Source organism: Pseudorasbora parva, chromosome 9 (genome assembly GCF_024679245.1).
Source record: "Pseudorasbora parva isolate DD20220531a chromosome 9, ASM2467924v1, whole genome shotgun sequence".
Taxonomy (NCBI): Eukaryota; Metazoa; Chordata; class Actinopteri; order Cypriniformes; family Gobionidae; genus Pseudorasbora; species Pseudorasbora parva.
In genome coordinates, this window is record NC_090180.1 from 27128353 (window position 1) to 27140091 (window position 11739).

Here is an 11739-nt window from a genome sequence, read left to right on the forward strand (position 1 = left end):
TTTTATGCATGTTTATGACAACTGTCATTAAGTGTCATTCGCTTAATTATGTCATTTTTAATGCAATGATGACATTGCAGAGTTGTCTTTGTTATGACAACTTGACATAAACCAATACATCATAACCTGTCAGTGTCTTTGTCATGACAACTTGACATTACCAAGACAACATAACCTGTCATAAACAGACATGAAATGACATAGCAGATTAATTATCAAATTTAAGAAACTACTTCGCTTTTTGCGTTTACATTACATTAGTTGCTAGGCAACGTGGGGGAGAGGACGCTGGCGTTGTCTGTTCGCCGCTTCTCCACCCACAAATCATGTTAACTTTACTATTAAATTTAGATTTTATTTTATTTTCTTATGTTTGTGACTAGTCTAACAGTCATAGCTACAATTGGGACTGTGGCTGATTGCTGGCAGCCACTGAGAGGACGTTGTTTGCCGTTTTTTCACCACTTCTCTTCTGTTTTTGTTTGAATGAATTTGAATTTGTGGTTGGTTTTGGTTTGAAGGACATTTGATGTTGCTCGCTGCGGCTGCTCTCTCTTCTGGGTGTCGGCTGCTCACTGGTGGTCTCCCTCGGGCTTGAACTGCATGGTGGCTGAAGTTTGCACCAGGCTAGCGTCATCAGCGTCCGGCATGATGCTGGGATGTAATTTTTACTTGTTATTCATGTATTGTTATTTTTTCCCTTTGTTGCACTTTGAGATTCTTCGGAATGAAAAGTGCGTTATAAATAAAATCTATTATTATTATTATTAAACTGTCATGTGGTTGGTTTTGACGTTGGCTGTCATTAGGCTATTATAATGTCATGATTTTTCTATAAATTTAATTTGTCATTTACATGTCATTAAGTGTCAATACTCTGTCAAATTATTTTATAACATTGTCATGAATCTATTTCTTGACCTAAACTACAGTGGTACAAGTTAAATTTGTCATTAGCATGTCATTAAGTGTCAATACTGTGTCAAATTATTTCATAACATTGTCATGAATATATTTCTTGACCTAAACTACAGTGGTACAAGTTGAATTTGTCATTAACACGTCATTAAGCGTCAATACTGTGTCAAATTATTTCATAACATTGTCATGAATCTATTTCTTGACCTAAACTACAGTGGTACAAGTTAAATTTGTCATTTACATGTCATTAAGTGTCAATACTCTGTCAAATTATTTAATAACATTGTCATGAATATATTTCTTGACCTAAACTACAGTGGTACAAGTTGAATTTGTCATTAACACGTCATTAAGCGTCAATACTGTGTCAAATTATTTCATAACATAGTCATGAATCTATTTCTTGACCTAAACTACAGTGGTACAAGTTGAATTTGTCATTAACATGTCATTAAGTGTCAATACTCAGTCAAATTATTTTATAACAGTGTCATGAATATTTAGCTTGACCTGAAATATGGCATCATAGAGGAAATCGTACAGAGTCATTAAAAACTATTAATATAACTCAAAATGATAGAGTGGCATAGACATATACACCTATATGATGATGTCTATGGTGGCACCACTGGTTATGTGTATGCTGAAACAGTTGTTGGCAGAGCCTCAGTCAGGTTAGTTTGTTTAGGTGTTTAATGTCAATTTAGTTTGCAGTAAGTAAAAACAATTCACAACAACGTTATTTTGGGTTTAATATACTTTATTTAAACTTTCGCTCACTCTTTAACGAATAGTTTGAGTTTATTCTTACCAATTTTTTTTGTTTGTCTGTCTGTCATGGCGGAGTCCCGTGTACTGGTGCACCGTCAAAAGTGGTTCGGGCGGAAACGTTGGCCCTATATATAATGTTCCGGCCTAGGATCTAGTCGCAACCATTCAGCCCGGGGTGGGGCTCTAAAGACTATTCCTCTTATTTTTATACATCGAAAGATAATTTATAAAGTGAAGTCATTTGACAAAGTGTTATTTTTCTGTGTTTGTTTATGTGTGTATATGATATATATATATATATATATATATATATATATATATATATATATATATATATATATATATATATATATATATATATATATATATGTTTATTTTGTGTAATGGCCAATATTTGTGTATTTGTTTTCCCCTTTTTGCGTTAATTGGTGCTGGTCACCTGTGTATAAATTCATGCCTTGTGTTTTTAAGAGTCAGTTCTGTGAGAGGGCAGGTCTTAAAAATTAAATGATTGATTTTATTTCTCGAACTCCTTTTCATATTTTTAAGACATTTGAAATTGTCTATTATCTAACCTTCTGTTGAAGCTGGTGGAGGAAACTTAAAACATAAAATAAAACATTATGAACTGAAAAATATTAATGATGCTGTTATTAAAAAATAATTTGACAGCGTATTAACACCTAATTACATTTTAATGACAAATTAAACTTGTGCCACTGAAAAAAATGTATGACATTATAATAGCCTCAGTCAACATCAAAACCAACCACATGACAGTTTAAGGTTAACCCTATAAGCTAAGTAAATTTCTTAAATTTGATAATCTGTTATGTCATGTTTATGACAGGTTATGTTGTCTTGGTAATGTCAAGTTGTCATGACAAAGACACTGACATGTTATGATGTATTGGTTTATGTCAAGTTGTCATAACAAAGACAATTTCGAAATGTCATCATTGCATTAAAAATGACATAATTAAGCGAATGACACTTAATGACAGTTGTCATAAACATGCATAAAAACTCCTTCATATTCATGACACGTGTCATGTCATGATTATGAAGGTGTCATGTCAGTCTTATGCACACCCCTTCAAGTAAAGTGTTACCGGTGGGGCCCAACTAGAGGTCTAGTAATCTGCATTACATCTAAATGAGTAGCAAAACCACACAAAAGAGCATTAATTTAAAGCATTAGAGCACACAGTTGGATTGTAATCTGTTATACCAGAATAAAAGGCTTTGAACAATTTAAAATAAGATATATGCCTTCCTTATAAAGTCATAATATTATGTTAACCTGTTAAGCTGATTTCTAAATTTTGAAAAAATCCTAAGAAATGTATACTCAGACTAAAACAAATACAGTTTGTGAATCCTTTGCACTAAAAGCATAATTATGGTCTCATTTGAAAGCAGACACCTGGCAGTTTACTGTAAAGTCAAAATGATAATATTTTTTATAATAAAAAAAAGCTATAATAAGCTTCAAAGTTTTGTAACGTTATTAGAAATTTATTTGTATGAAATATCTTTATGAAAATAAAATTGAAGTGGGCCTTGGAGAAATCTAGAAATGCACTACAGCTAAAGCCACAAGTCTGACCATGTTATATTTCAGATCTGAAGATGATCAGTCTAAAACTCTGAATTTTATTAAACGTTTTACAAGATCGTTTCATGTGATTTTATTTTGAGATATCTCTAAAATATCAACTGATGTTTATTGCCATGTCTTCAGCTTTCATTGTCTATTTTGCCTCTATTGTTTAGAGGTGCAAACTGCCCCATTCAGTTTGTCTCCCGGCACACATTCACACTTCTGCGGACTGGTTATGGCTCTAATTATTATTCTTTTGTCTGCATTATAATTACTAACGATTCTCAAACTGTTCTATTCAAACCTCATTTCTAAATCAAACCTCTCACTTTACCCTCACTGAGACTCTATTGAATGCATTTCGTCCAAATAAGCATTTCAGTAGTTTTACATTTAGAAAATGTTCATAAAAATAAAGTATTTACTCAGTGGCAGGTGCATCTAGGGCAAGCTAGCATGTTAGCTTAGCACACCAGCAAAACAACAATTTATACGATTAAAATCATGTTTTATTCAAAACTTGCTTCATATCACTTTATAATTTATAAGTCGAGTGTTTTATATAACAATATGTGATCTCATGTAGCTTCGGGTCAAAAAATCTGACAGAAAATATACAATGCTAAAAGTGTGGAATAGCATTGCATTATAAATATCATCTATTATGAAACCACCCAACATGGCATAAAGAACACAGACCAACCATATATTGCCGCGATTGTGTGTTTATTGTCTTAAAACGTGTCTATCTGCATAAAATAGCCATCTGACGATCGCTAGAGAGCAGCTTTGGTCATGTCAGATACTTCCTGAATGTCACATGGTGTGTCTGTTCTTCATGTGTTCCACATTGGGTGAATTTTCAGTAGTACAGCTTTCCAGCGCCCTCCGGCTGCCAGAATGAATTGAAAACACAGCATATCACAGTCTACTGCGCTCATAATCACACATCCGCGGATTTTGGATAAAGATTGAATAAATAATACTTCTCTGTATAGAAATTTGACTCAAACATGTGAGAATCTATCAATATTTCTCCACATCTGCACACATTTGAAGTAAAAGCCCTGAGGGAAGTTGTTTTGTCGAGTGTCTTCATGACGACCAGAGAAGAGTTTTTTATGAATGGGAGCAAATGACGCGCATATTACAATCAAAAGGTAGCGACGCCCAAGATCATATTCATAACTCCTGGCACATATTAACACATTACGGTCATTATAAGACTTTGAGAATAAAACAGAGGTAACAAAATTAAACTTTAGTCTTAGATCTTTTTAATGATGTATAGTTTGTCAAGGTAATTACTTACATCTGATAGTAATTTTGAGCTAATTTAAGCAAAGAGAGTTTCAGCACGTCCTCGTCCTCGTGACGGCTATCAGGTTGCACAGCTTCTTTTTTATATAGATGTAGTTTACTTTTTTTTTTTTTTAAATATTGTTCTATAATCCATTTATAGGCAATAGAAGCTTGTTTCCATAACGGAATAAAAAATAAAAAGGTAATTACAACTTGTTGTCTCACAATTCACAATCACAAAAGAAAAATGTTGAATTGTGAGATTGTAAGAGAAAGTCCCAAATGCCTTTTTATTTAGAATGAAAAATCGGAAAAAAACAAATAGCAAATCTGAATAAGAAAACCACACATAAAATAGCAAACAATTACCATGGCAGAAAGCAGTAGAGAACACAGTGAGAATTAAATAGTTTCATATTCCAGTTTTGTTGAACAAAATCATTAAATTTCTTCATCACAAATAATACAAAAGTTGTACAAGCTTTTTAGAACAAGCAACGTTTAACACTTTTAGTACACCTTAATTTGTAGCCTTATTTTGGAGCATTCTTGACACCCTCTGTCCTCCTCGGTCTCTTGCTCCCGTAAACCATTTTGACAGTGCCCTCTCAGCTTCTTGCTGGTTGTTTTGGATGTCAGGAGGTTGTTCTTAAGAGCCTCTGCAAAAACAAATACATTTTTAAGATACGTTTAACATTAAGAAATTGACAGAATCTATTAGGTTACTGTTGTACAGTAGATTTAGCTACGTCTCTATGTAATAATACGTCTCTAATATTAATAATTATGCCTAGATTTTTGCTTATTTTTCACTTGATCTATTTTTTATAAACAATGTTTACTTTTAAACAGCATACAGCCTTTAAATGTTTATGTATTATTTACTTATAATCAGGGTTCGTACACCTTTTCAAAGGTCAAATTCAAGCACTTTTCAAGCACTTTCAAGGTCCATTTTAAAGATTTTTCCAGCACCTACCTACGCTGTAAATTACAAACCAATAAATTGTCAAAATTATTATTTAGTGTTATCATCACATTAAAAAGATAATAATGCTATAAACAGCCAAAATTGTGTTTCGTAAAGCAGAAGGATCAGATATTTAACCAAATCACAAGTTGTATTTATTTTAAATTTATCACTGTCTAAGTAGACTGTGCTAACTATCTAACCTGCCTTTGGGGTAACTGTAAAAACAATTACCCTAAACAAAATCACTTGACGGGTTCACTTAACTTTCAATTCACTTATTGATAATTTTAAAAATGCAAACATTCGTCTTTGAGGTAGACAGTCAATCAGATTCAGCTCATTGACCTTTTCTATTTTTAATTAATTTATTTTTTGTATGTCTATTAACATACACGTGAGTGTTCAGAGGCCAGAGAGCAACAGGTGTAAAGAGGAGAGGTGTCGTTTCGGATATTTCATTATCGATGCATATCAAAAATATCAATATTTTTGACAGTACCAAGTTACTTGTATGACCATCTGACGCTATTTTTATGCACTGAGCTAATGTTTAGGTTTTTTTACCTGAGCAGATTTTAATTTGCGGATTTGTGGCTAACGTTACATTCACTGCCTATTTCACAAATGAACATGCCATAACGGACATGCTAATCTTACATTATCACATTATACATATAAGTACTCTATCACTTATGCAAATTCCTAACTAGCAGTAAATTAAACAAGTTAAACAAATAGGCGCTAATATATAGGCTACAGTAAACTACTTTAGTTAGCTTACTTGAAAGTCTATGAGTTAGCCTACCTTTCATGTGACTCGAAAGAGCAGACTCGCCCATAGTGAAAAGCTCCAAGTGTTTTTGCAGACTTTACAAGAGGCACTTCGTGGGGTTTGTGCCCGTTTGATCCAAAATTCGTATTTAGCATCTTTCAGCCAACGTTCATTGAAACGACAACATGGGGGCGGAGTCACACATGGAAATAGACGGGCAGATCGCGAGCACAGCAGTTCATTTTAGGCTCTCCAACATTTTATTTCTACATTTAATAAACAAACTATTTAGTCAGATAGGTATTTGTTGTAAAAGAAATAGTAACAATTTCAAGCATTTTTAAGCACTTTATCCAAAATTCAAGCACTTTTCAAACCTTGAAAACACAACATCAAAATTCAAGCACTTTCAAGGATTTCAAGCACCCGTACGAACCCTGTATAATGATAATCATCATAAATAATAAACTCACTGAATGTAATTAATTAAATAAATTTAAAAAAAATGTTTAATAAAATAAAAACATTTAGCTGTGGTACCAAAATTGGCAGAGTACCATAAAACTTGTTATGGTATTGGTACCGACTACTGGAATTTTGGTACCATCCCAGTCAACAATTTGATCTCACAATGATGTCACTATGAGCTCACAATATTCTCATGGTGTGGTCATAATGTGAGTGTCACAGTGAACTAAAAGTGTAACCACACAGAGCTCTCACTGTGTGCTCATACTTTGTTCACAACATGAGGTCACTGCACAATCACAGTGCACTCATACTGTGGTGGAAATATGAGGTCACATCACACTCACTGTGATCTCATACTGTGGTCACTGTGTGCTCATACTGTGATCACTGTGTGCTCACACTGTGATCACTGTGTGCTCATACTCTGGTCACTGTGTACTTATACTGTGGTCACTGTGTGCTCATACTGTGGTCACTGTGTGCTCATACTGTGATCACTGTGTGCTCATACTCTGGTCACTGTGTACTCATACTGTGGTCACTGTGTGCTCATACTGTGGTCACTGTGTGCTCATACTGTGATCACTGTGTGCTCATACTCTGGTCACTGTGATGTCACTGCGCACTCACTGTGTGCTCATACTCTGATCACTGTGTGCTCACTGTGTGCTCATACTGTGGTCACTGTGTGCTCATACTGTGATCACTGTGATCTCATACTGTGATCACTGTGTGCTCACTGTGTGCTCATACTGTGGTCACTGTGTGCTCATACTGTGATCACTGTGATGTCACTGCGCACTCACTGTGTGCTCATACTGTGATCACTGTGATGTCATTGCGCACTCACTGTGTGCTCATACTGTGATCACTGTGATGTCACTGGGCACTCACTGTGTGCTCATACTGTGATGTCACTGGGCACTCACTGTGTGCTCATACTGTGATCACTGTGTGCTCACTGTGTGCTCATACTGTGGTCACTGTGTGCTCACTGTGTGCTCATACTGTGGTCACTGTGTGCTCACTGTGTGCTCATACTGTGATCACTGTGATGTCACTGCGCACTCACTGTGTGCTGATACTGTGGTCACTGTGTGCTCATACTGTGGTCACTGTGTGCTCACTGTGTGCTCATACTGGCCCTCATTTATCAATCTTGCGTAGAAACTGGTGTATATGTTGGCGTAAGATTATGCTTACACTCCTCTCACCGCCTGATTTATGAAGCTGTGCGCACCTCTGCAATCCAGGTGTACGCAATACTTGCCCTTGATAAATGCGGCGGCTGAAAACGATCGTCATTAGAATAACACGCCCCTATATATTCAAGTATCCGCCTCTCCCACGCCCTCATTTTACGCCATGGACAAACAGAAGACGGCAAAGAAGCGAAACTTCTCCGACGTGGAGATCGGGCGCGCTCAATCATCTCACTAGTCCACTAGTCAGGGCACTGATTAGGACATAAGTCAATGGGCTGACTCCCTGATCAGTGCTCTGACTACTGAACTATTGAGATGATTGAGACGCGTCCATCCGGACCATCACCAGGGAAGTGAAAAAAACGAAATAGTTTTATTTGGGAGTTTAAAGAGTGGGATTAAAGGCACCTACAAAAACAAAATATGGACCCAAATAACGAGTACTGTTAATAGTGTGGAGGTTGAGAAGCGCACTCCAGCAGTTTAAAGCTGTTTGGATGATAAATTACCATCACAATGCATTATTTTACAGCACGTTTTGAAACAAATAGCATTTAATTTCGTATCACGGCACATGTATTGGGGTGTACAATAGTGATGATGATGTGATGTGGAGTAAGATTCATTCACATTAATAATTACATGACGATTTGTAAGATTCTTATTATTATTATTATGATTATTATTCTTAATGACGCTTGTTATTCAGAAGAAGAGTGTCGTTTTTATTGATTTTATTATTATTTAAAAGAAGAAGGACATTTTTATTATTTTGTCAGTCTGAATTATTTTAGTCCCAGTCCGTGCGCAGCTGCTGGGCCAGGCGGGCATGAACCGTCAGGTAAAGCGCACAGGCTCGCGACTGGAGGAATACATATGCCTACAAATCAAACGCTTTGGTAAAGTCACACAAATTAAACATTGACGTTCATGTTGCACAAAAATAAACACTGAATGTTGTTTTTGTGGTTTTTAACAGTGGGTCATATAGCATATCTTGTCAGTGTGTTTTGTGGTGTTAGGAATTGTTTTTCTGCGCATTTTCGCACTAACTCAAACGTGCGTACACCACCTCCTGAGCTGGCGTAGGATTTGAGCGTGCCGTACGCCAACGTCCATATTGATAAATCTCAAAGTCACCGTGGGTTTGGGTGTACGCAAGGTATACGCTGGAAATTTGGTGTACGCACTTTTGATAAATGAGGGCCACTGTGATCACTGTGATGTCACTGCGCACTCACTGTGTGCTCATACTGTGATCACTGTGATGTCACTGGGCACTCACTGTGTGCTCATACTGTGATCATTGTGTGCTCACTGTGTGCTCATACTGTGGTCACTGTGTGCTCATACTGTGATCACTGTGTGCTCATACTGTGGTCACTGTGTGCTCTCTGTGTGCTCATACTGTGGTCACTGTGTGCTCATACTGTGGTCACTGTGTGCTCACTGTGTGCTCATACTGTGGTCACTGTGTGCTCACTGTGTTCATACTGTGATCACTGTGATGTCACTGCGCACTCACTGTGTGCTCATACTGTGATCATTGTGTGCTCATACTGTGAGATCACCATATAACACCACTATGCAATAATTGTGTTAGTTCACTGTTATCTAAAATGATTCAGTGAACTCAAACTGTTACACCCACATTCTTTATTTCCATCAATAAAAACAATCAAACAAAAAGTTAGCTTTTTCCTTTATTTGATTTCCTTTTCAGCCTGGTGTTGGCGTTGGACAAAAAAAATTCTACTTGGCGAATACATTCCGCGTCTGGTGTTGTTTTGGTGGTTACTTTTAGCTTCTTCACCTCTATTTCATTTTGTTTGTGAAAAGACCTGACACATTCTAAAAACACAAAGAGCAAGGTGTTAACATTACAATTTCTATAGCAGCATCCAGATGCACAAGCCAAAACTTAAACACTTACTTTTCAAACATGTCAGGAGCACAGGTGGCAACACCTTCTTCCCATCTTTCCCCGTTCTGTTATACAGACAGAGAACATTGTCTGACGCTATGCTTTTTAAAGCCTGTCTCACCATCTCACCTATATTGGAGCTGCCGTGAGTATGGATGAGATAGTGTACCTGACAAAAACATACATAATATTGTCATGATTAAAATATACCAGGCTTCAACATTTCTTTTACATGGTATCTTCTGCAAAAAAAAAAAAAAAAAAAAAAAAAAAAAAAAACTGTGGCTTTGTTGTAAAACTAAAAGCTAAATTTATATAGTAGTACTAACATAAAGCTCTCGATAATTTTTGTCTTCTTCAAGCCTCTGACAGAAGGCTTCAAACGTTTCAAAGCTGGAGCACTGTTGTTGTTTAAAAAGTTCCTCATGGGCATCTTCTTCTGCCCGCTTCATGAGAACAGACTTAACTTTTGCCAAGTCATTCATGATGACAGCTTGTCTCTGTTCCAGCATTTGAATTTGTTGGAGTATCTTAGTATTCAGATCTGAAAAATTGTAAAGTTAGATTGTTATATAGCAAAGGATGTTTTATGTCTGTATAAATAAATAATGTCTAATTGATATATCACATACCAAACAATTTCTCCATGGTGACTTTGCATTTTGTTTCCTTTGGTTCCTTCCCTGTTATCAAAATTACATACATAAGGTCAGCGAAATTGCATTTATCTAAATCAGTTGTTTCTATTTTTGTTTTTCTACATCAATTAAACCGTTTTTTCCCTGATCGTTTTATCCACAATGCACATGAATGTGGTTCACTTTAATTGTGGGGACATTTGGTACAATGTAAAAAAAAAAAAAAACACACGCACACACATACGCGCACACACACAATACATTATATTAAATTATAACTCACCTGAAGAAGCAGAGCTTTTGGGATGATCATCCTCATGCATTGCCACATTTCCCTGAAGAGTATCTGTGAGAGTCATGACACAAAATTCTCTTTGGGGCGGCAGTGGCTCAGTGGTTCATGTAGATTGTCTACAAACCGAAAGGTTGGTGGTTCGATCCCCGGTTCCACCTGACCAAGTGTCGAAGTGTCCATGAGCAAGACACCTAACCCCAGCATGCTCCCGATGAGCTGGATGGCGCCTTGCATGGCTGACATCGCCATCGGTGTATGAATGGGTGAATGTGAGGCAAAAATGTAAAGCGCTTTGGATAAAGGCGCTATATAAATGCAGTCCATTTGCAGTCCATCTTATAAGGTACCTTGTGATGTGTTTGCATGTGTTAAAGGGAATATCTATTGTCTCACCTAAGAATACTGGGTTGGGCTGGCTTGAGTTTAAATAACTGTCATCAGGGCTTTCATTGTTATCATCCAGACAGTCACCTGAACAATGTGAATTAGAATGATCAAATTAGCTTAACCAGATTCAATTTAAGAGAAAAAGTGTTTCATACTCACCAGATGTTTTGACACGCAGACCTTTCTGAATAAGTGGGCTCTTGATTACTTTCAAGAAAACACATAAGACATTCAAAATCTGCAAATAAAATTATAAAGCTGATTCTGCTAAGTTCCTTAGATAAGTTAAAACACAAGCTTACCATGGTATCTGGGAGTTTTGGCCAGCTGAACATTCTTTGTCTTCAGACCAACTCGCTTCATTGCATTTCTTGACTTCTTTAAATGCACATCATCTGTTTATCACATTAAAATTAGTATGATCACCTAATCTTTTGCCATAACAAACCTTGTATACACAATGAATAAACAATGTAT

The 11739-nt window shown here is 36.3% G+C and overlaps 1 protein-coding gene across 1 annotated transcript; it reads right to left on the bottom strand.

Moving 5' to 3' along the window:
- Positions 1–9708: 9708 nt before the first annotated feature.
- On the bottom strand, positions 9709–11420 carry LOC137089841 (uncharacterized). The gene is made up of 6 exons (XM_067453412.1): positions 11269–11420; positions 10864–10926; positions 10575–10625; positions 10272–10486; positions 9952–10111; positions 9709–9869 (listed from the first exon to the last, which is right to left on the bottom strand). The coding sequence occupies exons 2-6, from the start codon at positions 10901–10903 to the stop codon at positions 9709–9711; spliced, it is 627 nt and encodes a 208-aa protein (XP_067309513.1). The 5' UTR covers positions 10904–10926; positions 11269–11420.
- Between the last annotated feature and the right edge of the window lie 319 nt (positions 11421–11739).